Below are 27,669 nucleotides of genomic sequence, written 5' to 3' on the forward strand. Positions count from 1 at the left end.
GTCACATCCATAAAAATTCTTTATATACTGTACATGTATTTACAGTCAGTAAAATAGCACTGGACCTACAAGTCATTTTAGCTTATATCTCTGCTTGGTTTACCCAACAATAGAGATACCAGCCCCAGATCCAAGTTCAAAACAAGAATTTTAAATCACAGAGTTTTACAAGTCATTTCAACTGGACTTTTAAAATTTTTTTTTAAATAAGTTATACACTTTATATTTAACAATTTAAATTGCTTTGATGGGATAAATGTACATTTATTACCATATACTTGAATGCAAATTGCACATGTCTGTTTGGTCAGCTAAGACTTCAGTGTACAATAGACAACATATTCTTGTAAAGTAACTTATGAGATGTATTCTTGAAGAGCTCTGAGTAGATGTTGCACATAAATATCTTCAGTTACACAAGTTTCTGATATTTAATTGAATTACATTTGATAACAGTTCCCCATTCAGTCAATGGGAAGGATGTATTATACAACTGAAAGTCTAATGAATCTCTTTGTCTTGAAACACAAACACAGTTTTCATCCTGGCCAGATGGCTGTTTATCTGTCAATAATTTGAAAGACTATTCAGTTACCTCTTAACAATATTTACACTTTCTTGCTTTAAAAGCAGACTGGGTTAAACTCACTCTAGCACCTTCAGCCAGGGAAAATTGATTGGCAAACATAGGATCCAGTCCTTGACTTTGGGGGCTAGTACGGTGGAGAAGAGATCAAAGCGGCCTTTGAACTGCTAGGTTTTTGAGAGGGAAAATACTGAGCTAGAAGGGGAGGATGCTAGTCATTATAGGAGACAAAGCTATTGTATGGAGGCTCTTACTCCCACCTCCCAATTAAACATTACAATGTTTGTACAGAATCTAGCACAACAGAGTCCAGATTCATGACTGGAGCTCCCAGGTGCAACTGCAATAATCATAATAATGAATATTGGTGAAATGCTGATGTCACCTCTGCCCCAGAAGGTGTAATGGATTTTGTCACACCTGAATATCAAATTAGTCACAAATTAAAGGATTGGGAGCTAAAGGGCTGGCTGTAAGACTCTGCTTGGCCTGGGGCTAAGAGATGTGACTCTTGATAGGCTGGAAGGTCAAAAGGGTCAGAATTTAAAAAAAACAAACCAAACCCCTCAGAAATGCCATGTATTTTCTATTAGGGCTGTTGATTAATTGCAGTTAACTCACACAAGTAACTCAAAAAATATCATGATTTAAAAAATTAATCACAGTTAATCACAATTTTAATCACACTGTTAAACAATAGAATACCACTTGAAATTTATTAAATATTTTGAATGCTTTTCTACATTTTCAAATAAATTGATTTAAATTACAACACAGAATACAAAGTGTACACTGCTCACTTTATTATATTTACTACAGATATTTGCAGTGTAAAAATGATAAAAGAAATAGTATTTTTCAATTCACCTCATACAACTATCTTAGTGCAATCTCTATCATGAAAGTGCAACTTACAAATGTAGATTTTTGTTGTTACATAATTGCACTCAGAAACAAAAGTGTAAAACTTTAGAGCCTACAAGTCCACTCAGTCCTATTTCTTGGTCAGCCAGTCGCTAAAAGAAACAAGTTTGTTTACATGTGCAGGAGATAACACTGCCCTCTTCTTCTTTACAATGTCACCTGAAAGCAAGAACAGACATTCGCACGGCCCTTGTAGCCAGCATTGCAAGGTATTTACATGCCAGATATAATTTTTTTTTAACATTCACTTTAGTAAATTTTTTATAATACATAGGTTAGAAAAAGAGTGTCTGTACATCTGAGTATAGTGCTTAGATTATCCACAAATACAAAATTAGTTTTTTAAAAGTCATGATACACAGAATATATAATTAGCAATAACCCAAATGTAGGGGAATAGAGTTAACAATACAGTTTAGATATTAGAATCCGAATACTCGGGTACATCGCTCATGAAAAGTTTTACAGAGATTTGGTTGTGGAAAACAAAATATATCAATGAGTGGAGATTGTCCCTCAGTAACTGAGAATTAGGTTGTCCATTTAGAAAAATACAATCCATGAGAAAAGTAAGTGTTACTTTCCTGACTGTGCTTCTCATCCGCACTGCAGCTCACCCCTCCTAGTAGTGCTGATGTCCAGTGATGCGTTCTATGTAGATGTCCCTAGACCACCTGATGGCGTCCGACGCCATGAGTTGCTGCATTAGCCGAGCATAGCGTTGACCAGTTCCGCATTCTCTCAGCACTTGCTCGTTACTGGGGTCCCATATGCCTAAGGCTCCAACAATCAATGTGTGTGTCTGCCCGGATAACCCTCAGCTTTCAAGGTTTTGGCCAGAGGGACATATTTCCTAACTTTAGAGCTCAGGCATCATGGAAGGCTGGGGTCCTGTTCTCAAATGGTACATGATGTCCACCATGATGATCTTCTTCCAGTCCTCGGTGGTGATGACGATGTCGCAGTTGGCTGTTGGTTCCAGGGATGGTGGAGTTTACAGCAACCTTTCCCACAGGTGGCAGGATGGCTCTGGCCAGGCAATCTTGGATGGTGTTGGGTCGCAGCTGCCAAGCTCTCGAATGGGACTTGCAGCTACACAGGATGTGGGTTCGTTGCCGTAGCCGCTCTTCCTGTGTCGCTTGTCCTGATTCCCGTGGCAGACGGCTCCATTTAGTGGGACGCAGTTGAACAAGGCCCTGCGAATGAACCTCCAGTTGGCAAATCAGATGAAGCTGCCCCCGGACAGGAAGTGGTTGCTGGCATCCCACCTTGAATGCCTTGCCCTGGGCTAGCTACCGTTTTAGGTTTTCCACATATTGGCAGTGGATAACATCCTTCAGGATCCTCTCCAGAATGGTTCTAGCTCTCAGAGTGACAATAGTGTGATCTGTATTCTTCACCTGTGGCACCAGGACTTCCAGCTCCTAGCATTCCTTGCACGTCCAGTGGCAGCTGATACGCTTCTCCAGTCATCGCGTAGCATTGTGGGCACGAGTCCAGAGCGAAGCAAAGTCTCTTCCAAATTCACTTTCCAGCGAGCTGCTCAGGTCGGTGGCGACATCTTGGTTGGAGGGGGTCCTGGCGATTCGCTTCTTGATGGCATCCTTTAGAGCACTCTCTGCGATGTTCCTCACCATGGCATCTGGGCACGTCAGAAGGCGGAGGGTGAGAGTGATCATGGCAACATCGCACAGATCAGCCATTCGAGGGATGTTGGCACTGCCCTGCCTGCGAGATGTACACCAGTTCATTGCTGGCCCCCTGGGGAAGAAACATACACTTCTTCACCAGCAGCCGGATGATGATGGCTGTCTTGTTCAGAGGTACCTTCGTCACGGCAGATCCCCTCAGGACAAATAAGATACAAGGGATCAGGAAGGTGTTCAAGGCATTGATTTTCTGCGATGGTACCAGCAGGGAGGGGTCAATCCCAGTCACATCTCACAGATCTCCACATTGGTATCCTTATTTACAATGTCTTCTGAAAGCGAGAACAGACGTTCGCATTGTACTTCTGTAGCCAGCATTGGAAGGTATTTACATGCCAGATATGCTAAACGTTCGTATGCTTCTTCATGCTTTGGCTACCATTTCAGAGGACGTGCTTCCATGCTGCTGATGCTCGTTAAAAAGTAATGCGTTAATTAAATTTGTGACTGAACTCCTTAGGGGAGCACTGTATGTCTACTGCTCTATGTTTTACTTGCATTCTGCCATATATTTCATGTTATAGCAGTCTTGAACGATAACCCAGCATGTTGTTCGTTTTAAGAATACTTTCACTGCAGATTTGACAAAACGCAAAGAAGGTACCAATGTGAGATTTCCAAAGACAACTACAGCACTCAACTGAAGGTTTAAGAATCTGAAGTGCCTTCCAAAATCTGAGATTTGGAGTATGGAGCATGCTTCAAGAAGTCAAGATGCGGAAACTACAGAACCCGAACCACCAAAATAGAAAATCAACCTTCTGCTGGTGGCATCTGACTCAGATGATGAAAACATGAGTCAGTCTGCACTTCGGATAGTTATCGAGCAGAACCCATCATCAGCATGGATGCATGCCCTCTGGAATGGTGGTTAAAGCATGAAGGGACATATGAATCTTTAGCATCTGGCATGCAAATATCTTGCAATGCCAGCTACAACACTTCTATGCAAATGCCCATTCTCACTTTCAGGTGACCTTGTAAACACGAAGCAGGCAGCATTATCTCCTGCAAATGTGAACAAACTTGTTTGTCTGAGGGATTGGCTGAACAAGGAGTCGGACTGAGTAGACTCAGAGGCTCTAAAGTTTTACATTGTTTTGTTTTTCAATGCAGTTAGAATGTGTACATACGTCTACATTTGTAAATTCAACTTTCATGATAGAGATTGCACTACAGTACTTTTATTAGGTGTATTGAAAAATACTATTTTATTTTTGCAGTGCAAATATTTATAATAAAAGTAAATATAAAGTGACCACTGTACTCTTTGTATTCTGTGTTGTAAGTGAAATCAATATATTGGAAAATATGGAAAACATCCACAAATCTTTATATAAATAGTATTCCATTATTGTTTAACAGTGCAATTAATCATGATTAATTTTTTTAATTGCTAGACAACTCTAATTTTTATTTTTTGTGGGTTTGTCTATACAGGGAAGTTAGTTCAGATTAAGATTGGATTTAAATTTAAAATTGTTCTTGATTAACTCCCTGTGTAGAGGCTTTTAATCAGGAATAAAAGTGCCTTATTCTCAATTAGCTTAATCTAAAATGGGTTAAGGGAGTTAATCAAGAATAACTATTCTGCTTTAAATTCACGCTTTACCTTAATCTGAATTAGTTTCCCTGTATAGAGAAGCCCACAGCAAATACAAATACATCATATTCCTAAGAGTTTGTCATAAGGAGACCCTATCTAGCTGAATTTTAGTGTCAGATTAAATACTGTATACATTCCTTTCTATTCTTAATGAAATTTACATCCCCTGAAATGTATTTACATTAAAACACCTTTATGCCGGTAGAGCAGTGGAAAGGGACCTTGTAAATGAGCATCAGGCTTTTGAAAACTAGACTGTTGTTTGGGAACTCCAGGCAGATCATCCCAGGGAGGTACAGCAACCTTCAGCTTCTAAGAAGAGGTTGTGAAAGGAGAGTGTCTGAAACCACCACCACTCAGGCTTCTTGGTCAAAAGGGCACAGGCTGGGGAGCTCTCTCCTATACAGTGTGTTTCTTGCACTATCACAGACATACAGGGATACTAGGATTACGGACAAGAACCAAGTTTCAGAAACAAAGGGAGGTATTTTTATACCTGTGCAAAAATCAGAAATGCAGTTACATGACTTGCATGTGGTAGGGCTTGTTCTTTTTCCCAGTTAAGCCAATGGAGGTTTTGCTGTTGATTTCAGTGAGAGCTAGGTACAGCCCCACATGCAGGTTCCACACGCACAAATTAATAGTTGGTGTCAAAAAATCTGACCCACAATGGCATGAATTTTTAGACAAGACAGCTGAAGAACTTTACAAATGGCCTTAGCAAGCTGATGCTCCAGCCAATGACCTAGGACCAGAGAGGGAGAATGTGTGCAGAAGGGCAGGGTCCTGAGAGCCAGGCAGGAAATTTAATGGCAGGGCAGAACTTCTTGCTGCTGAGGACTCCTGTTAGAAAGCGACTGTTCATTGTACCAAATTAACACAAATGTAAGGGGGGGGGGGAAGATGGAGGAAACAATTTTGAGAGGGCATGTTTGGGGAAGGGGATTAAATGCTCAGGGACTGGGGCCAGGAAAGAGTACATGGATTCAATACAGAATGGGGACAGGGCAGGAGGACCCTAAGTGATTCAGGAAACTCCAAATCCCCGCAGCTTCCCCAAGAGAGACAAAAAGAGATGAAGGCTAGAGGCTCCCTGGTACTGTGAAGTAGATGCCTCTTTCCCATCCCCCTTATCTGCCCATGGGAAGAGAATGGGAGAATTCTTTAAGAGTGGGAGAGAGAGAGAAACGAAGGGTGGAAAACATCCTGCTGCTGCTTGTTGAACCATGCAAGGGGAGAAATACGGACCTCCAGTCCTCCTCCCAAGAAGACAATTGCAGGTAAGCTGCAGGAAGAGATTTTCTGGGGAGGGATGGGTTCATGATGGAGGGACATGTTTGCTGTGGATTTTGGTTAGCTGAACCGTTAGTCAACTAAACTACCCACAAGAACATAACCTGAAATTCCCCATGATGTACATGCAACTTCTCCCCACCCCCAGCCTTCTCAGAATTGTTCCACGGCCACTTTTTTCTGAAATGCTGGCAACCACATAATAATCACATACACAGTCTGTTTTGTATTTATGCCAACAAATCCTAGCTCATGAGCTCTTGGGGCAGGGAGTGCCTTCATGTTATTTGTACAGTGCTTAGCCCACTAAAGTCCTAGTCCCTAGCAGGTACCCGTAGATGTGCCAGAAATAATAAATAACAATAACTTAAGCTATAGAGGAAGGCTGTCAATGACGAGGAGGCTTTGTACTTCCCCAACTTCGATAGGTTCCATAGTTGGAGGCCATGACAGTTAAATGCTGTCATGGACTGACAATTCCCCTTCCTTAATTTTAATATTTGTATTTTTTTGATTAAATCTAATATCAGAACATATTGCACGCTTATAAATGAAGGACTGAAAGATGGAGAGAAGTTAAAGAAAATAGCCAACATCTTTTCCTCCTGTCAAAATCTGTCTTCAACCATTAACCACTGAGCCAGCAGGGCCAGTATCAAGACTATTTGACCTGAATAATAGCATGGGACATTAAAGTGGAAGCAATACTCCAGTGTGAAATCTCTAGTCTCGTGCTCTGTATGAGGCACTATAATTTGTAGTTTTGCAGGCTTAAAAGTGTGGGTAGCTAGAACCTCTATGGCCAGCTCGAAAAGCAAGGATTTTAAAGGAATGCTTAATTTTAATCAGTTATAAAAAATATTTATGTACCACATCTTAGAGCACTAAAAAGGAAAGACTTAAAATCGTCATTCGTTTCACTGCTTATAGACAGTTCATATTTCTAATGTTGGATGATGAAAATCAATGAACTCAGTTGCACTTTCCAGTTCTTAATGCAGCAATGATTGGGACTGTGAAATTTCTCTCATGAAAAATTGCTCAAAAGTCTTAGATTTATCAAATGTTTGTTGTTAGAAAACCTGAATTTGGGGCAAATTTGAGTTGAGAGTGTCCACTTAATTACATACCTTGTCAGAACACTTGTAGGTGACACTGGGCACTCGATAGAAACAGTAGCTACTTGTAGAGTTGCATCATCCATATTGGACATAGAAGTTGCTTACTGACGATAAATATAAACTTCTGGGCCTTTATCGCCCTTCTTGAGAGAGATTCCAGAATGTATTAATTCCCATGTTCAGAAGATAAATTTTATACTGTCAGAGAAAGGAACACATTTATACATTCAGCAGTATATTGAACAGGCAAAATACGCTGATTCAACAGAGTATATTTCTGTTTAAAATCTTTCAGTCTCTGGTTCCTGTTCACTTGAATACAGCAGCTTTGTCACAGTTCAAAAAGCCCTCTCTTTTACATTCATCCAGAGGAGAGCTCCTGCCTTGTCAGCTATGCGCAGTCTCTGTGTTGTGTATTGTCCAAGACATGATTTCTGCGTTGAATACTGAGAGATTCAATTGTTTTGTGTGCCTGTTTAAGCTGAATCTTTAAAGCTTCATTTTCGGCCTTTAGAATATTTCTTTCCTAAACAAAAACAGAGAATGGCAGGCGTCATGTGAATGGTATTGGATTTTTAAATTGATTTCACCCGTTTGCTGGTGCACTTGCTTGATTGGCATCTCACATTTTCTGTGAGAGACTATTTAACTATTCTCCAAATGGTTATTATGCACTGAACAGTAAATGGCATGTTAAACAAAAAAGATCAGCATGAGCAAATGGCAATTAATTTTCTGTTTGCATCTCTAAAAGAATGTATTTGGTTACCCGGTAAATTAACCATTTCATGCTTGGAACCAGTATTTTTCAATCTGACTCATGCAGAATATATTTGTTCTAAATGTGTGCTGAGCTTTCAACCACCCGGTGCATAGGAGATGCAAAGATGGGGGAGAAGATTTGGGTGGAAGGTGGGAGTCCATATTTCAGGGATGGGTGGGAGAGGGTTTACTTGTGGCCATTGCTTGGGTTTGTAGATAGATATAACATGGATTAGTATTTTGGTGTTTTTTCACAAAGACTGAAGGCTTCATAGGGCAGAGACAGGCTGTCTCTTGATTGCACTACCTAGTATAATGACAGTGTACTAATTGAACCATTTCCTCATTTCCTTTTTCCCTATGCATTAATATGCGAAGGTCCACAAAATGCTGGCTGACTGCAAACTGTGTGAAGTGAGCTTGCTTTATTTTTGCTTGCCTGAGATTTTAGGACAGTGATGCTGATTGGAGTTAAGATTTTAACCATTTCAGTTTTCATCTGAATCGGTTAACTTTTGTGAGAGGAAGGGACCATGTTGTGGTTAAAGCACTGGACAGAGATTCAGATGTGAGTTTAATTCCTGGATGTGTCAGGCTTCCTGCATTACCTTAGGCAAGTCACTTAATAGCACTGTGCCTCAAGTCCTTCTCAGTAAAACAGGGGTAAGCAATGCTTGCTTTCTCCCACCTTTTATCTGTCTTGTCAGTTTAGGGCCTGATCCAACTCCCAGTGAAGAATAAGAGTTTTTCCATTGACTATAGCGTGAATTGGATCAGGTAAGCTTGTAAGAAGAGAACTGTTACTTACCTTACAGTAGATGTGGTTCTGCAAGATGTGATGTCTGTGCAGATCTCACCATGTGCACAAGATCAGAATCTTCTAGCAAGTAGTGTCTGTTGGGGGCTGTACCTGCACCCTGAACATCCTCGCCCCTCCCTTCCACCATCCCCAGCTAAACATACAACGGGCTGCATGGATCCATCCAGCTCTGTTCCCTCAGTAATTCAGAATCCCAGAGATAAGGACTCGAAAGGAGAAGAGATGAAGAGGGGGTCATGGAATCCACATGGACAAGACTTTGCAAAGAACTGATAAGTAACTGTTCTTTTCTCTTTGCATCTTTGTCCATGTGGATCCCATGGGTGCTGGCTAGCAAGCAGTAATTCTCACAGGACATACTGAGGAGTCTTGTCCAACTAGCTAATTTAGTCAAAAAGAGAACTGAGAACAGCCCTTCCAAATATGGCATCAGCTCTGGCAGCCCAGGGTTATTTTGGTGAGTGACGCACAGTTTCAGAAAATTATTGCTTCTTGACAAAGGGAGGCGTGAGCACCATTTTGTCTGATGAAGAACATTGCAGATGTATTTTCCATCAAGGCTCCCTTGATCAGTGACAACTCCTTGAAAGCTAGCCTGATCACTCAAAACTCCAGGATGTTAATGTGAAGGCAGGCATTGCTTTGGGACCTGATTAACCCTGTTGTAGAAGCATCTATGACTACTGTTAGTGATGGGCATAAAGTCTGAAATGGATCTCCTCTCCTCGTGCTGGGGTTCATCCACCATTTGATAAAGTCCAATATAGCACTGTGATAAGAGTCTGTGCGGTATCTAGAAAGCTGCTATACAGTTATGAGCCAGGACTGCAGTGGACATGTGCAAAGTCTGGTGAGAAGCAGCACATATGCGCATGAAGCAAGATGACCTAGTAGCTTTAAGCAAAACCTTACTGATGTCATTGGTTGGTCTGAGATCTTAAAGCCTCATCAATTTGGGAATGGAAGAGATCAGGCTCCTTGAAAAGACAGAACTTCAGTAGTATACTGGACCTGTAAGGATTCCTGATGGCTGCAGCTAGGACGTTTTGTTGTTGCTGTGGCCAGGAATTTAACAGCTGCATTGGATGTAGCTTGGTGAGAGGTCTTGGCCACTATTGACCTTTTGCTTCACCACCTTCAGTTCTATTCTTTGGTCTCGAGAGAGATCGAGAAAGGAAGAACCTTATCCCTGCTTGTTATATTTGGCAAGTAATAAGTTGCAAGGATACCAAGGTATGTGGTTTTCTTCCAGGTAAGTCCAACCTCTTTAGATCATTTTCCTTGCGGGCCGACTCAGAGCTGGTTGTCAGGACTTTTCTAATATTGCTGAGACCACAAGAGAGCCCAGAGTAGGGTGAGAAGTGACATTCATGTCCCTTTTGCAGGTACTTGGTAATTCCTCTAAGATAACTTTCCTTGCTGCAGTGAAAGGCTCTGACAACAGGGAGCCTCACTGCAGCGAGAAAAGGCCCCAAAGGTGCCTCTTCCCCCACCCCCTGCCAGAGCCTTTCCCTGCTGCTGAGGCTCTCACCGTGGCAGGAAAAGGCTCCAGCAGCAGGGAGGTAGTGGGACGCTATGTTGCTAAAAATACCAGTGTAGATATGGGAGGCACTGCTTGGGTGTAAAGAGACGTGTAGAGTATCTGTCCTGGGGGTTCCTGTGTGTAGGGCACTCTACTGGCCTAAGCCATGTCTTGCTGGGCATGTAGTGTCCGTACTCTGCATGCTGCCGTATGTATAGACGTATCTTTGGTGTGTGGGCGACGCTGCCCTTTGCATGGAAGTTGATCTTGGTCTTTTTCCAGCTGAAGGTACAGGAGAGTGGGACATAGAGGTATGTGAGGCTGGACCCCAGTATGCCTAGTAAAGCCAGGAAGGGTAGAAAAAGACTGAGGAGAAGTAGTGTTCCAAAGTCTTTCAACCATGTAATGGGGGACATGTCTTTCCTTAAGGGAAACTGGGGTAATATCCCTGTACTTCAGCTCTTAAGAGCATGGGAATACTCCTTAGCAGAAGCTGGGTGGAGGTAGGAGGATGGGGAAGACACAGAATAAATTGAGTCTGTAGAAAGTGCTGATAGGATCAGCACTGGGAGGATCAGTACTAAGGAGGTGGTTCCAGTGCTTACTTTGTAATGAAAGAGGTGCCAGGGCTCAGCCCCAGAAAGCTCTGGCATAAATTAAGCACCGGCTGAGTAGCCAGAGAGTAGCAGCAGCTGGCCGGACACTCAGCTCTGAAGGCAGCACCGCCACCAGCAGCAGGATGGTATGTATGGTGTGTTGCCACCCTTACTTCTGCGCTGCTGCTGGTGGCGGCAGTGCCTTCAGAGCTGGGTGGTTGGAGAGTGGCAGCTGCTGGCTGGAGCCCAGAGCTGCCGGAGCTATGAACAGCCAAGCCTACAGGTGGCGGGCTGAGCCCCAGCACAAATCAAGCAATGGAGGATTCCTTGAGGGCAGGGAACAGGATGGCTAATTGATCCTTGTACTAGAGAGTAAAAGGTCTTTTGGTATTGAGAGAGACTCTAGCATCTAAGGATTCTTTCGTTGCCAAGGCAGTCAATACTGTTGAAGCTGAAGTGGCCTCCCCTTGTCCTGAGCAAGATGACGAGCTAGTCTGGGTCACTTTCTTGAGCTGATCTATGTTCTTGACCTTAGAGTTATCAGAGTCACAGGGCTCCAGGCTCCTCTTACACACATTTGCTTTATTCCTTTCCAGGGAAGGAGAATGGCAGTATCATCTGGCCCTGGGTCACGTCTTAGATCTACCATGTCTTATGTATCAGAGGGGTAACCGTGTTAGTCTGGATCTGTAAAAGCAGCAAAGAATCCTGTGGCACCTTATAGACTAACAGACGTTTTGGAGCATGAGCTTTCGTGGGTGAATACCCACTTCGTCAGATGCATGTAGTGGAAATTTCCAGGACCAGGTATATATATGCAGTCAAGCTAGAGCTCATGCTCCAAAACGTCTGTTAGTCTATAAGATGCCACAGGATTCTTTGCTGCTTTTACATGTCTTATGGTGTCACTACCTGGGTCCTGAACTGGAGGTGTGTGCAGTACCAGGATGACATCCCAAGGATGGCACTGATCTTGAGGCTTTTTCTTGGTACCACCAGGAGCTGGAGCTTGGAGTACAGTCTCCAAAGCACTGTGGGAGTGTGACGTCTGGCTCTGGGGACGTTATTTTGGGTCCAGGGAAGGCCTTTCAAGATCTGAGGTACCCCTCATGGACTGTTATTACAGCTACAGTTTTAGGTGAGATTCCTTCAGTTTTCTGGTCTAAATAAACAAGGATGTGCACATTGAACAATAATTGGGAATATATGATTCCCCTATGCACACAAGACATCTGCTGTGGGTCATCAGCTGAGCATGTGGGGGCAAGGGTAGGAATCAGCCTGTTGCAGAAAGGGTAGAACTCGAGCGCTGAGGGTTTGGAGTCTGTCACGGGGTGGTAAGGCACAAATATCTAAGAACATTCCCTGAGACAAAAGGGGAATGGAAAGCTGCCAAATGGGCAGAAAAACTATTAACTAATAATCTAAATCTATATATGCAATTATTAACAAAACCCAGTTGTTGTAAGTGAAAGGAGGACGCCACAGTTCCCACCTTACTGCCCATACTGAGTTTTTGTGGCCATTTATGCCTTAGGATTGTGGGGAGCACAAGCACGTACTGGGCATAGGTATGGCCCCAATGGACATTGCTTACCAGAAAGTTTGAAACTCATGTTCATGGAACACATGTGAACCAATAACAGTGGGATCCACACAGACAAGGATTTGAAGAACTGTTTCTTACTATGTGTTTTGTACAGTGCTTAGACCAATGCCCCAGTCTAGGTTCAGGCTTCTAGGTAGTTATTTTACAATTGTTAATATTGTAAATACATTTTACAGTTCCTCATTGCTGACTGTCTGGTTTGTCCATTTTACTCTATTGAATGATTTTCATTTCTATAAAGTTCTATTTCTCTCTCTTTCATTAGTCCTCATCTGTCGCTCTTCTTGTTTTATTCTCGGCTACTATCTGTGCCCTCCTGTATCATCAATTCCATGCTATTTTTTTTCCTCTTATTTACATTTCTCTGGAGGTATTTTTTTCTTATTTTTACCCTCACAATCATGTGCTTGTCATTCCTTTCCAGCTTTCTTATTTCTATTAGCCTTCTTTTTTTCTCCATAGCTGACTAGCCCACACATTCAGTGTCTTTCTTTCTGTATATTGACTTCAATTTCATTGATTCCAGCCTCTTGTTCTCCAGTGGCATTTCTTTTTCTCTGACCACTCAAATAGACTTTTCTAGGTGTTTAAATGCAAAAAACTGTGTTAATGCAACTTCTGCACAGTAAAAATCAGAATCAGAAAACTGTAATATTTCAACAGCAAAGCGAACTTGGCCTCATTGCCCTTCCAATCAATTTTATGATGTGTACATATTGGAACATAAACTGTTATGCACTTGCCTGTTCTTTTAAATAGAAAAATGGGACTAGAACACTAAATTTTGTTGTTCAGCATTAAGGTTATTTATGGAAGCTTTAGCTTCTGTATTTCTTTAGTTTTTATAATTGACTGTAACACCTTGAAGTTGCATTTAGAGTTTTTTTTTTTTGGGGGGGGGGGGGGGCGGGGAGGCTTTAACTTCCTGTGGATTTTTTTTAAGAAATGAAAGAAGAGAAACACATAGTATTTAACAATCCCATTTAGATTTTGAAGTTCACATCTTTCTCATGGTAAAGTCTGGTTTTGTTAGTGCTACTGTTTAGCTAGAGAGAGTGTGGGGCAAGGCAGGGTTAACCTGGCATCAGCATAGTGATTTACAGTTTAATAGCAACATCTTCACTGTGGAAACTAATTTGCAAACTATTGCCCCATCTGGAGTGTCCCTAAAATTGATGACCAGTGACTTCAATGAGGCCAGGATTTCACCTATGGATTTTAAGGCTGAAAGGGATCATTGTGATCATTTAGTCTGACTTCCTGCATAAGAAAGGCCTAATAATTTCTGCATCAAGCCCAATAGTTTATGCTTGACCTAGTGCATATCTTTTAGAAATATATCCAATCTTGATTTAAAGTTTTCAAAGGATGGAGACTCTACAAATACGCCTTATTAATTGTTCCAGTAGTTAATTACCCTGGCAGTGCAAAGGGCCCTTGAAATGACAGTAGATTGTTATATCAACTTTAAGGCCTCTTTACTGTGCCACTGTAGTGTAAAGGAGAATGGGGTCCATTGTGTAAGTACCTGCTCCACTTCCTGGTACGAGGGTTTATAGATGCACTGCTCAGCCTTCCATTTCTGACTTGAGTCCTTGTTTTCCCACTTTACATAAGCCTTTTTGCGGCTTAGAACTGGGCTTGGGCATGGAGATGGTGTTGCGGGCTGTAGATAAATATTTTCCGATGGCATCCCATGCTCCTTCTCTATCTGCCTACTGGGTACAGCGCTATTTGCCAGTGCTGGCTCAGTCTGTGTGCTCTTGTCAAGGACAGCTGGCTTCACTCTCACTGAGATTTTTTGGGACGAGACACCCATAAGCATAATTGTTCGGTCCTTGCTCTCTTCATTGTGTTCAGCCACTTCTCCATTAGGAAATGTAAATGGGCCTTCCTCCTGCCCTACAGAACAGAAACAACGAACTGAGTTAACTGGAGACCTGCATTGGGAAGGAAGATATATAGCCAGAATCATTCAGGGTGCTTTTTTAAAACAATGTACTATGCAATATTTAATCTGAAATGGTGTTTATATTCACATCTCTCTGAATTTGGCCTAGTAGCACAGGCTCTTAAACTTTTTCCGGAGTGTGGACACCTCGCCTCTGATTCACAATCCCATAAAATCCCTGCAGCAACTGCAACAATTACTTACAGGGAAAAGTATTATTAGGAAAGTATTACTGTAAATTTAGCTGTCTTTAAGAAGTGTAACAGAAGTGTAAAACTGGAAGGGACCTTAATAGGTCATGTAGTCTTCTCCTTGTATTCAAGTCAGGACTAAATAATAATTAGACCATTCCTGACAAGTGGTTGTCTAACTTGGTCTTAAAAACCTCCTATGATGGAGATTCCACAACCTCTCTAGGCAATTTGTTCCAGTGCTTAACCACCCTGACAGTTAAGAAGTTTCTCCTAATATCCAACCTAAATCTCCCTTGCTGCAATTTAAGCCCATTGCTTCTTGTCCTATCCTCAGAGGTTAACAAGAACAATTTTTCACTCTCCTTCTTGTAACAACCTTTTATGTACCATGAATGAAAATGAAATAATACAGACTAGAGAACTTCCTCCTAATAATTCCTACAGCAGATCTTTTAGAAAAACATCCAATATTGATTTTAAAGTTACCACTGATGGAGAATGGTAAATTGTTCCAATGGTTAATTACCCTCACTATTAAAAGCATACACCTTACTTCCTGTCTGAATTTGTCAAACTTCAACTGCCAGACATTCAATCATGTTATACCTCTTGTTTGCTTGACTGAAGAGCCCATTATTAAATATTTATTCTCCAAGTAGGTACTTAGAGAGCATAATCAAGTCACCCCTTAGCCTTCTCTTTGTTAAGCTAAGTATATTGAGCTCTTTGCATCTGCCACTGCCAGGATGTTTTCTAATCTTTTAATTATTCGCTGCGCTCTTCTCTGAACCCTCTCCAATTTATCAATATCCTTCTTGAACTGTAGACTCCAGAACTGGACACAGTATTCCAGCAGTGGTCAAATCAGTGCCAAATACAAAGCTAAAACAACCTCTCTACACCTTTACATACCCTTCCTTTCCCCATAGCCTTGGAGAAAAATCACAGTCTTTTTGTGTTAGCTTACCCCTCTAAAACTGGTGCAATTAAATACTTCAGTGTGCAATGTCTTTCACGTAAGTGATCCCAAAATGGTTTGCCGAGTTAAACGGCAGTTACAAAATGAAAGCAACAAATTAAAGCAGAAGGAATGAGAAATGGAGAGGTAAGGGTGTGACTCTACGAGCTCCTCCACGCCACCTGGCAAAGGGCTCATTGTTCTGTAACAGCAACTCCTGCTGGGCCTGCTAAACTCACTATACCTAAGATGTTGCTGTCATGGCATTTCTCAGTAAAGCACATTGTGTGAGATCTTAAATGAAAATCAGTATCTTGCTGATCATTAATATTGTTGTGGTATTTATGTACTGATTATATGTAAAAAAAATATGTCCTTGTGGTTTGTATCAAGGTGTTACTCCCTAGCAGAAGTGAAGAACTGGTTTCGCCAGACAAAGGCATGTATGTTCACAAGTCTGCCTAGGTTAATATGTAGATTAAGCACTGTAAACCAAACACAATGGGAGCTACATTTGCATTTCAGATCAGCAGGAGGATCTAAAGACAACTTGGAGGCTGCACAATGGCAGGGGAGGGGGGAGGCAGCAATCCTGACTGGGGGGTCAAAACAATAAGTTTGGCTTTTTGCTTCTCCTTTTATTTCCCATTTTGGTATCCCCTTACTGAGGAAAACCCTTGAAGGGTGTGGCGATAGTTATGAAAACTTGGGTCCTGGTTTTGACTGAACACCAGCAGCTCTCTCATAACTGAATCCTTGGGAGAAGATCTACTTTATAAAACAGGAACGGTAACCATTAATAAGTGCAGACCTCGGCTTGCATTTTATGGGTTTTTTTTATTTGTGTAATCAGTTCTGTTTCCACTCATTATCCTTTATCAATATCTCTTAAATCATAATCTTTGTTAATAAGCATATAAGTAGATTACAGTGCTGTGATGTTATAAAAGGATCAGATCCTGAGACATACCAGCCAAGCTGTGTGTACATTGTTTCTTTGGGGACAGCTTACCTGGTAATTATTGTGAGTGTCCAGGGAGAGGGACTGGATACTGCATGGAGCACTCTGAGGACTCGGGGGTTAGCCTTAGTTGGCACAGAAAAGGCGAGCTCTGTGGCAACTGGGAAATCAGTGATTGTGGGACCTGAAGCTCTTGGTTTCAGGCAGGGTTGCTAACTTTCTTACTGAACATCACTTGCCCCGTCCCTTCTCCGAGGCCCGGCCCCATTCATCCCCCCTCCCTCCGTCGCTTGCTCTTCCCCACTCTTACTTCCTCATTTTCACCGGGCTAGGGAGGGTCTCTTTTCGACCAGGTGTTCGGTTGAAAATTGGATACCTTGCAACCCAAGTCTGACAGCAGTAACTATGTGGGGCAAGCACTTGAGATGAAAAATAGAGACAATTTGAGAACTTTTAAATGAACGGGGAGTCAGTGGAGCTAACGAAGGATGCAGCTGTGGCAAGATGGACGGCCATATCTGCATGTGTTACAGCCCTCCATGTTCTGGAGTCTGGAAAGAGAGATGTGCCTGAGGGAAGCCACAGAGCAGGTCAGTGCAAGCAGTCTGATAGCTTCCAGGGCCAAAAGGGACCCCTCTGATCATCTAGCCTGCCCTTCTTTATAACACAGGGCATAGAATTTCCCCAAAATAATTCCTAGTGAATATTGTTTAGATAAACCTCCAGCCTTGGTTTAAAGATTCCTAGCGATGGAGAATCCACCACGACCCTTAATAAACCATTCCAATGGTTAATTACCAGCACTATGAAACATTTACAATTTATATGGAGGCCTGAGTGAACTCCACCATCAGAGAAGTTGAGGCTGCGGGTGTGGTTCCAGGCAGGTTTACAGACAGAGGCGATGCGCAAAAAGCAGGAGAGCTCAAAGATGGGGAGAGTGAATATCTTGAGGAAATCTGAGTCAAAAAGAAATAGCCTGTGGTCTCATTCAAGACAAACACTTCTTCTTTTGGATGCTTAACTGATTAAATCTGAGATTAAGCCATATTTCCTTGCTTGAGATAGGCAGGAAAGAATGGGCAGTTAGTAAAGATCTGCACAGCTGAGTGTTAATGTACGGTGACCAAGAGGAAGTTTGAAATCACCTAGGGACATGAAGAAAAGAAAGTAATTATGGCTCTTAATTTTCTTGCACATGAAATGTACACGAGTTGATTTTAGAAACCCAGAAGCGAAATTTGAATTTAACCCTGAGCCACTTAGTTAATATTGCAATTGCTTCCTGCCAAATGGTAGAAACTAGAGCACACTGCAGTCTGCTTGTCACAAGGTGGCACAATTAGTTAACACATCAGCCTTTCACTGCTAGACAGCTGGGCTCAGATCCTCTGAGTCACAGCTGAGAAAAGTTGGGCAGCATCCTGGCTCAGCTCTTGTGGGAATTCATCCATGTCATACAATTTCACACAACTGGAGGTCTCTGTTCAGGAAATGACCCAGACTGAAATAATTAGCAATATTGTGAGCAGGAGAGGGATAGTGGTGGGTGCACCCAGAGCTAGGTTTATTATGTCTGGCTCTGGTCGCAGTCAATATGTTAATGAATTCTAGTGTTTATTAACTAATGCTATTCAATCATAGGTGGTGGGTATAAGCCTTCCCTGGCATAGATGCCTGGGCCGTGGTGGCCCCGCTCTGCCCCTTCCCCTTCCTGCTCTACCCCAAGGCCCCCACCACTGCCCGCTGAGTCTCTCCTCTCCTCCATTTTACCCTGCATCTCCACAGATTCTCACTGCTTGTCATGTCCCTCCTCTCCTCCACCCCCATCTTTCCTGTGAGGCTGCCCATGCACCTGCTGCATCCCTCCTCTCCTCCACCCCCTCCCCGCAAGACTCTCCCACCTGCCACTCGCTGTGCCCCCCCTCACCCCCCCCATGGAGGAGAGGAGGGATACAGAGAGCTTGAGTGGTGGGGGCCTTGGGGGTAAGGAGAGGAAGAATGGGGCAGATGGTGGGAGCCTCACAAGGGAGGGGGGAGGAGAGGAGGGACGGGTGGGGGGGCCTGGGCAAAGCAGGGGGAGTGTGGGCAGGGCTGTAGGTGGAAGAGGCGGGACAGGGAGCTAGCCACCCCAGGGGAAGTTTCACCCACCACCCAGGTATTCAATCAGCATGTCGGGGGAGGGGTCCTCTATAGCAGTTACTTTGATCTTAGAGATCTAAACCTTCCTCACCATGGAATTGCTCTTTGACTCCTACAGGGCAGAGACTAGAGGCGAGGGCTGAGGTTGGGCTGTTATCTGCAGTCATGCTTTTGGATCTTTTCTTGCACTCAAATACAACCAGGTCTTTGCATTGCTTGTGACAGTTCATTCCACAGTCTGTAAACAAGTAAAACAAGGTTTGTAACATTTAGTGGTTTTGCTGCCGCATCTGAGATCCGTTCCCACACTGTATTACCTCCCCAGGAAACTGCAGAGGTCTTCTTACATGTTCTACAAGGTATGGTATGAAACCACAAATGGATGGTAAATATATTTAACTGCATCCCTGTGCAATGTACCATTCAAACCACTTTTATACTGAAGATATCCCACTAGCAAACACTCAGCCAAGCACAACACATTACAGTGGTAGTGGCCCAGGTGCCTACTTAATATCGCACAGTCACAGTGTCTTCTCCCATGCAAAAGCCTGCAGGAGCGTATTCCTGCAAGATTTCCATTGTGGAGCTCCCCAAAATGGTTCTGCTGGGGTTTGCCTCCCTGTGAAACAGGAGTGTCCATTACAGGTTCTGTGGGGATTTGCAGAGGGCTAGGGCCATCTGCTGTGAGGTCCTATGACCTCAAACTGGCTGAGGCCAGCTGCCCCTCCTCCAGATCTCAGGCCATGGCTTTCTCTGCCAGCAGACACCCCTGGGATCTGCCTCCTTAGATGGGGGGATTGAAGTGAGGCTATGGAAAAGGTAATGTACACTCAGGCTACAATCTTATCATTGATTTTGCAGGGCACCTTCACAACTATGCATTAAGTCAACAGAAGAGGAAGTAGTAATTACCTTTGCATCTATATCCTTGTTTAATAACTCCCCAGAGCTGGAATTCAGGCACAAAGGGGAAAAAAGGCATATTTGTGTTAAGATATTTCACTGAATTTTGGCATGTCAGATGACCCCCTGCAGGCATAAGAATGTGACAAAAGCCCACCCATTTGTTTTGAAGCCTGATACTTTTTCTTGCCATTCAATTGTGTCTGCTGATCTGCAAAGACGTTCCAGAACTGGAGTAGCAGGGGTCGTACAAGTCACGTCTATTGCGCTTTTGTAAAGTCTAGTCTCCAGCTTGTGACATGCTTTCAGGAGCCATCACTAATGCGTATCAGACATCACCCCATAACAGCATGATGCCGATCCCAGGAATCAGTCACCAGGGAGCAGCGCAGACAGCTTGCCCTGTCTTCCTTTGCTAAACAGGAAGCAGGTCCAGCTGCGCTTACTGCTGGGCCAGTCCCGACAAACTCAGGGAGAAGGAGGTGCTGGGCTTTGAACCTCTTGCCTGACAGTGATGTAGCTTGAAACACAGCTGCCTTGGCAGCCAGAAGAACACAAGGCAGAAGGAGCAATGTTAGAGAAGCAAAAACACTAACGAGGAAAAAGGCTCTCTTGAAACATGGTCAATAGGACAATTTACATGTTTAATGTTCAGATTTCAATATTAATGTTAAATGTTCGCTTACTAGACTGAAGAAACATCGTTATGCTAATAGATGTTAAAGTAATGTACTTAAAAAATAAGCTTACAAATCCAGCACAGTTGTCACAGAACGTAGGCTTTAGGTAAGTGGTCTCTTGGAAGTTGTGAGCAAAGCCAAGACCTAATTTAGAATAGATCGAGCTAGCCCTCATAAAGTAAGCTGTTATTTCATCCCTGCTAATCAGACCTTCCCTGCAAATAAATGAGAGAGACGGTTAATTGGGGTTCTGCTTTCCAGCAGCACAAGGAGAGTTAACTACATCTCCCACCCCCACTTCTAACTGCTGTAGATGTCAGAATTATTCAATAATCTGGCCAAGCCGGTCATGGGTTCTACAGAAACTCATTAAATTGCATTTTAATTCATAGATAATACAACTAAACAAAATAGCTTCTTGTGAGATGGAACCTCACAACAACTTCAGAACACTGTGCAATTATCAAAACAAAGCCAAAAAAAAAAAAAAAAAGCAGCAGCAAGGGAATAATTCCTTCCAACAGAAATTCACACTATTCTTACAATCTCTAATGCAGTGTTAGAAAACGTGCTTTCTCTTAGGGAGAAGAAAGATACACACCAAGGCTTTCTGCAGAGTCAAAATTTTAATTTTCTCTGCTTTCTGATGTTAATCCTTGGCAGGCCAAAGAAACTACAAATGACCACAGCTGCATTTTTCTATGTTTTGAGGAACATTTTTGGCTAACACAGAAATCTATTGTCATTTGGTCAAAACACAGGTTTCACTCGTCTGCGCCAAACATATTTTATTTCTCTACATGGTCTTTAACAACGACAACAACAAAAGCCTGTTCTGAGACAGTTTTTTACCTTAGAAAGATGTTCAATACAGTTAATGTTACTGAATATGATTCAACAAAATATTCTTTGGAGAAAATTGAAGTGTAATATCTTAATTGGTCTAAGCAGAGTGTTGGAGTCTCACAAGAGACAACGGTTTGATTTTGCTGCAGGTGGGCGAGGTCATTTGCAACTAACTCAGAAGGTGCTTTTGTGAGTTATATTTCCACTTTCATTTTGGCAGAGGGAAGGGTGATTTTAACATCTCTTATGACAACAACTATCTGTTACGAAGCTCACATGCAGAAACAGATGTAAAAATGAGGTTCACAGACACACACCTGTCCTTGTCCATGACACAAAATGAGAACGGAAAGCTGGCTGCAATCTTTTCAAATTCTTCCTGAGAAATGTATCCATCCTGATCATGGTCATAATTTTTGAAGACAGACTGGATAAGATGATAATAGAGGAAATTATAATGAAGTTGGATAACTTACTTATCACCTTTTGGGGGGGAAAATATTAAGTTCAAATTATATTAGCATCGCAGACAAAAACACGTATTGCTTTTCAGTCATTCAGTGTAAAATAAACTTTAATGGTTTTCTTTAAAACAGTGCAAGGACCTTTCTGGCTGCCTGCCCTGCTTAAGTCTATAGCCCCATCGTAGATTCTGGACTGATGTCAAAACCTAAAGATAAATTCTAAACAACACAGACCGAATTCTGTATTGTTCCATAGTGTGTGCAACCCCACTACCTAGGTATGGTGGCACTTCCCTTCCCCAGATCCCTTTGTTTTTCCACACTCAGCCCCTTTTCCCCTCTCTAAGCCACTATGGCCAGGTCTACACACAAAGGTTGTGCCAATGTAGCCCTCTTGATTAAAGTGGGAGTAGGCATGTGCACACACCATCACCCAGAGCTAGATCTTTGTAGTTAAACCAAAATAGTTGCCCAGCTTATTTCATCAGGGCAGTTCTACGTTGGAGGGAGTGTTAAATCAATGGAGTAGCACCATAGACACATTTTCATTAATGTAGCGACATCAGTTCAAGTAATCCTCCCTCTTCTAGCCAACACGGCAGCAGTGACTGATGCACTGGGCTGTGGTGACCTTTCTGCACTCCTGTTCTAGCCATCAGCTTGTCCCAAAGTCACTCGGACTTAAGACATTTTACAAACTCCCAAGAGCCCCATTTGCAAGCCACCAGAACGCCAAACCTTTCAGAGCATTCTTGGGTTCACCAGAGGGGCTATACTGCCTAGCACATTTGCCTGGACCTGAAGGTAGGGAATTGACTTCCTTCCTCTCTGGGGCAAGAAGCATGTGTAAACAGAGCTCAGAAACTCTCATCCAAAACAAGGTAATCTGCCAGTACCTGTCATACAAGAGGGTAGCTCTGAGCTCAAGAGCTTCCGATTCTCAGTGCCTGCTGCCTTTGTTATTTGAAACCAGACAGAAACAGCTATGGGGGAGGGCAGAAGTGTCCTTCCCTTCTCTATATCTCCATAGCTCCACTACAAAACACTATTGACCATTTCCCCTGCTTTCTCTGCTTGGTGTTTTTTGCCTTCTCCCACATATCCCCACCTGCCACACACTCAGTTTGGGCTGCCAGGCCCCCACTGCCTCTCTGTCTCCTTGTTCTCTCCTTAAAAATGTTCACTATAATCCCCTCCATGCCAACAAGGCTGTGAGACCCCAGTGGTGTCTGCACCTGTGCAAGAGCAATGGTGTGAATACACTCAATCAAAATACTTGGATCAATTTAACTATTCCAATATAACTTGCACCTGCACAACCTGTATGTGTAGACAAGCCAAAAGTTATTTTCTCTCTTGTAGGCCCTCAACTCAGCAAAGTACTTAAGCATATGCTTAACTCTGAGCTCAGGGGCAGTCCCAGTGACATCAGTGGAACTGCCCACATACTTAAGTACCTGGCTGAATTAAGGCCACTTCTGCAACCCTTGAGTAGCACCATTAAAGTTGATGTGACTGCTTGCATCTATTAAGTATATAAGGATTGCGAATCAGGTCCTAAATCTTAACTTTAAAAGTTCCTCTAGCTCATAACAAATTCTTGTTATCAAGCAATTTGTGAAAACACATGTGAAACACTGGCAGGGGCCATGGGTCTTGAATCCTGGTCTATAGGGCTCATTGGAGCTATCAGGTTCCACCTCACCCTTCAGAGCCCTACTAACTGTTGTCAGAATCGAAGCTGAACCCAGACAGAGCACCTCAGTCCTGGAAGCTTGATCCGTCCAAAGTCCTATTTAAACCCAGCACAGGAAGTTGTCAATACAATGGGATCCACCTTGCTGTGGACTGTGTGCTTCTGCTCTTCTGGCTTGACTTTCTAGTAGCCTGACCTGGCCCAACTCTGGTTCCTGATCTGTGGTTTGGCTCTCAAGCTTGTCTCCTGACCCTACCTGCCTCCTGACATTTGACTTCCAGTTCGCCCTGTGGCCTGTCTCAGACTCTGACTTTCTGGTATGTGACTTGGCCTGATTCTTGCTTTGACCACTAGGTCAGACCGCCCATGTCCCAGTTGCGACAAACACACTGTATCAAAACAAACTTTAGCAAAGAATGAATGTGGGCTCCAGTTTAAGTAGCAGTGCAGTTAGCTGATACCCCTGATGGGACTATAACTACTATAATAAAATTACATGACATGCATCTGATGAAGTGGGTATTCACCCACGAAAGCTCATGCTCCAATACATTTGTTAGTCTATAAGGTGCCACAGGACTCTCTTCCACTTATAATAAAATGTGTGCTTTCAAACAATGCAATGTTTTTAACATTGTTTACAAATAGACTCAGCACAGTTTTGAAGATGTCTGGTTTTCAGTATGCAGCTTCTCATTACATATACGATCATATACAGGATGTAATCAAACATACTTGGTAAAATGGCCACTTACATCCACCATTCTCTGAACGTGCTTGCTGATTGTCTTTGGATCAGGTTTTGGAGCTATGCCTGAGGCCCAATCTGCAACTACCGGCGGTTTGGAAGGTGTCAAAGGCTAAAATGAACATTATAGAAACTTATTACCATCTCATCAAGTATTGTCAATACCCAAGTTTTTTCCTTTATCTAACTGAAGAATAAGAATGGCGAGCCAGGAGAAGAGGCCTACTGGGTCCAGTATCCTCTCTCTGACAGTGGTCAGTACTAGATACATGAGAGGAAGGTCTTCACTGAGCTATCCACAGTTAATTCAGAGCCCAATAAGTGGTGAGTAGTTCAAATTACTCATGCCAAGGTGCAGTTCTTTGCTGTTTTTCCTCCCAACACAAACTAATCCGCTACTCCTGCAATTCCTTACATGTTTTTTCAGTCTTGACTAGTCTAAAAAACTGTGTCATCTGCAAATTTTGCTAGTTCATTTTTCAATCCCTGCTCCAGCTCAGTGAGTATATATTGCATAACACCTGTCGTAGTATGGAGCCTGTGGCATCCTGTTCAGCTACTGACCATTTAACAACTCTTTTCTATCCGAGTTTCTGTTTCCTGACAAAACTACGTATGCCAGCCCATGACTATTTAATTTACTTACTAGCCTTTTGTGAAGGACTTTGTCAAAGGCTGTCAATGAGGCACAATTTTCCTTTATAATGGCTCGTTAGTCTCTTATGATATCATGAACACTTTTAATTATTATTGTTTCAATCTATTTACCAAGAACAGCAGTAATTTCCCCATTGCTACTACAGTCAGTCCTATGCATTTTGATTAATAGGAGATCAGTTTTATGCAATGTAAGGGTGACCTTAAAAGCCCCTCAATGCATAACGGTAAAGAGATCACTGTCATATAACAGCAACTGCTATCAGGCCTGACAAACTTACACCTAACACACTGCTGTCACCGTACTTATTTGTAAAGAATATATATTGTAAGGTGTCAGTTGAAAAAACTTATATCACACTGCTCATCACAATCACTGTGTGATGTATGGATGGGTACACAGTTGAGTGTATATTTCCTAGACAATGGAATGTTGATTTATCTGTCTGCCTAGGTCTCAGATGTCAATCGAGCATGCTAAAAGAAACACAAAGCAAGCATATTAAGTCAACAGGAAAAGCAAATTAACACAAGGATGAGAAAACAGCATAGATAACATGGCGTCTGCATGCCAGCAGGGGAGAACTTTGGTTGGGGCACATGGCAAAAGAATACTTTTCAAATGTTTTCTGGTCTATAAGAAGGAGGAAAGAACCCCTTGGGAATTCGTCACTGAGGGAACAAAGAGGCCAGTGCCTTTTGGACCCATGGATTCTCAGCTTGTGATGCTGAGAGGTGCCTTTAAGTGAGAAACTTAGACGAGGATTATAGCCTGTCAAGTTAAATTTTAGTCACCACAAAGTGTTATACTTTCGTTTGTAACCATTTTCTGTTTCTATTATCTTTGCATAGTGTCATTTAAATCTCTGTTCACTTTTAATAAACTTATTCTTGATTTTACTGTAACTTCATCTCAGGATTGTAATATTACAGTAAAGCGTGACTCCTCAGCGGAGCGAACAAGGTTTTGTGAGTGTCTGGTGACAGGGACTGGATACTGCAAAGGGAAGGCTCTTCCAGAGGGGTTGGGCACTGGGGTGCACCAAGTGTTACCTGCAAGGCAAAGTAAGGACTGGCAGAGTCCTAAGGCGTTTGTTCAGCTGGGTAACCAGCTGGGGTGGCAGGAAATTGTCAGTTGGTTTAACATCAGCAAATCTCTCTTTTGTAAAGACAGAGGGCTAACAAGGTGACTTACAGTTCTGGACGCCCTGAGAGTGTGTCACAGTACGCAGCTTTCTTTTCCGTGTTTATAAAAAAATCTGAAAAAATAAATTATTATAAAAATGCCTTGGGGCAGATTATTGGAATTGTCAGACGCCTGTTGCTTTAGAGGAATTAGGGTTGACTGTCACTGGAGCAACTCATGGGCCTGATTTCTCCACTCATGCTGATATAAATCCATATATTTCAAATACATAATACATAATTGAAATAAATGGAGTTACACTGGTATCATAAGAGTGAGAAGAGAAGCAGGCCCATATATAGGAGTTGTTATTACTATTCTGCTTCACTAACATGTTGTTTGTTTGTAACAACAATATACCACAAACACGTCAGTGTCTTTAATAAGCTGTAGCCTAAACCAAAGTTTCTACTAGGGATGAAATTTATATTGCTGTTAAACCATTTTGTTAAGGTTCTGGAAAGGCTCTTACTGCAGCTCGGTGGCTTCTTGGCTCTCGTGCGTATGATAGTTCATATATTTCATCTTCAGTGTAGTAAAGATCAAGTGACAGCTGAAAAACACAGAACTGGATTAGTCTCTAAGTAGTTGCTGTTATTCCGTGGATTTACTTGTTTCTGGTGCACATGCAACTTGCTGGTAAATTAATTGTTAATTAAGGCTGTGCTACAAAACCATGCATTTGGGGGAACACTCATTCAAAGCATGGGTGCTGACAGCAATTTGAAATAGGCACATTTCCAAATGCCAATCTGTTGTTCCCATTGCCTGAGAAACGGACGCAAGTACAATCAGATATCTGCATCTAGCAGTGTGAGTTAATAAGTGACCCAATAACATCTGTTGTCCCCATGACATTACAATAGGGGTTCTGTCACATCCACAAGAGATGTCTGCCTGTGTGCACTTATGATTCAAAATCTATTTTGGTAGATTTGTCTTTAATAGCTGCCCAAGAAGTTTAGGGCAAAATTAGGTTTCTGTGCAACAAAATTGCTTTTCAGTGTTTTAATTATTTAGAATGAATTTCAGTATAGATTTTATTCAAGCATGCCATACACAAATGTAACTGTAAAGAGAGAAGTAGCCTAACTAGCCTCTCTGAATTGACATGGCTCTTAGAGTTCAGTGACCCCTCTTCCCTCTTCCTCCCACTCCTGCACAAACAGAAGAGTTATTGAAGCTGTACAGGTTATTTTAGCACTATCGCGATATCCACAAATTCAAGGAAGTCGTTCCCAATAACTATTGAGTTTCTTGCCGAGTTGGTTATTTGTAGGTGTGGTATGGTATCTCTTTTGGTTTCCATATGCTCAGCAGAGTCCGGGAAGCCATTTTAATTTGTTTCTCAGAGGGAAACCTATGAGTGGCCTGTTTAAAGTCAGAAACATTCTTAACCTCACTTGATAAATCTGTATCCGGCAGACAATAGCATAGAACATTTTATACTATTATAATTCTCACAGCTACATAGAAGTGCTTTTATTGCTTGATACTTCTCATATGCTACTGCATTTTTACAAGGAAAATAAGTGGTCTTCACTCCACTGTAGTCTTACCATACGGAGTTCCTGTGTTGTTATTGCCCAGACACTGCGTTATTTGTTTCGCTGAGATTTTGAGCCTCATATTATTACACTACCTTTTACAAAGAAATAATCTCTTGGGAAAGACCAAAATTCTGTTGTCAGTTCTGTGTATTTCTGGAAGAGTCCTCCACTCCCAGGGGTGC

At 42.4% G+C, this 27,669-nt stretch overlaps 1 protein-coding gene across 3 annotated transcripts in view; it reads right to left on the minus strand.

The window, feature by feature from the left end:
- Window positions 1–1,621: 1,621 nt before the first annotated feature.
- Window positions 1,622–27,669, minus strand: part of RASGRP1 (RAS guanyl releasing protein 1) — a 76,988-nt gene continuing 50,940 nt past the window's right edge. The window contains exons 10-18 of one of the 3 annotated variants that reach the window (XR_003999990.1): window positions 26,410–26,490; window positions 24,102–24,206; window positions 21,504–21,613; window positions 20,411–20,555; window positions 19,670–19,706; window positions 18,846–18,992; window positions 14,077–14,450; window positions 7,249–7,765; window positions 1,622–3,271 (exon numbers count right to left, since the gene is read on the minus strand). Coding sequence is in view for 2 of the 3 variants with exons in the window: in XM_030559394.1 (XP_030415254.1) it covers window positions 7,631–7,765; window positions 14,077–14,450; window positions 18,846–18,992; window positions 19,670–19,706; window positions 20,411–20,555; window positions 21,504–21,613; window positions 24,102–24,206; window positions 26,410–26,490 (1,134 nt within the window). In the remaining variant the exon portion in view is untranslated. Of the gene's footprint in view, window positions 3,272–4,577; window positions 7,766–14,076; window positions 14,451–18,845; window positions 18,993–19,669; window positions 19,707–20,410; window positions 20,556–21,503; window positions 21,614–24,101; window positions 24,207–26,409; window positions 26,491–27,669 lie in introns of those variants that run through there. The other 2 variants (XM_030559396.1, XM_030559394.1) reach the window with 2 other exon arrangements.

This window comes from Gopherus evgoodei, chromosome 4 (assembly GCF_007399415.2).
Source record: "Gopherus evgoodei ecotype Sinaloan lineage chromosome 4, rGopEvg1_v1.p, whole genome shotgun sequence".
In the NCBI taxonomy this organism is placed as follows: Eukaryota; Metazoa; Chordata; order Testudines; family Testudinidae; genus Gopherus; species Gopherus evgoodei.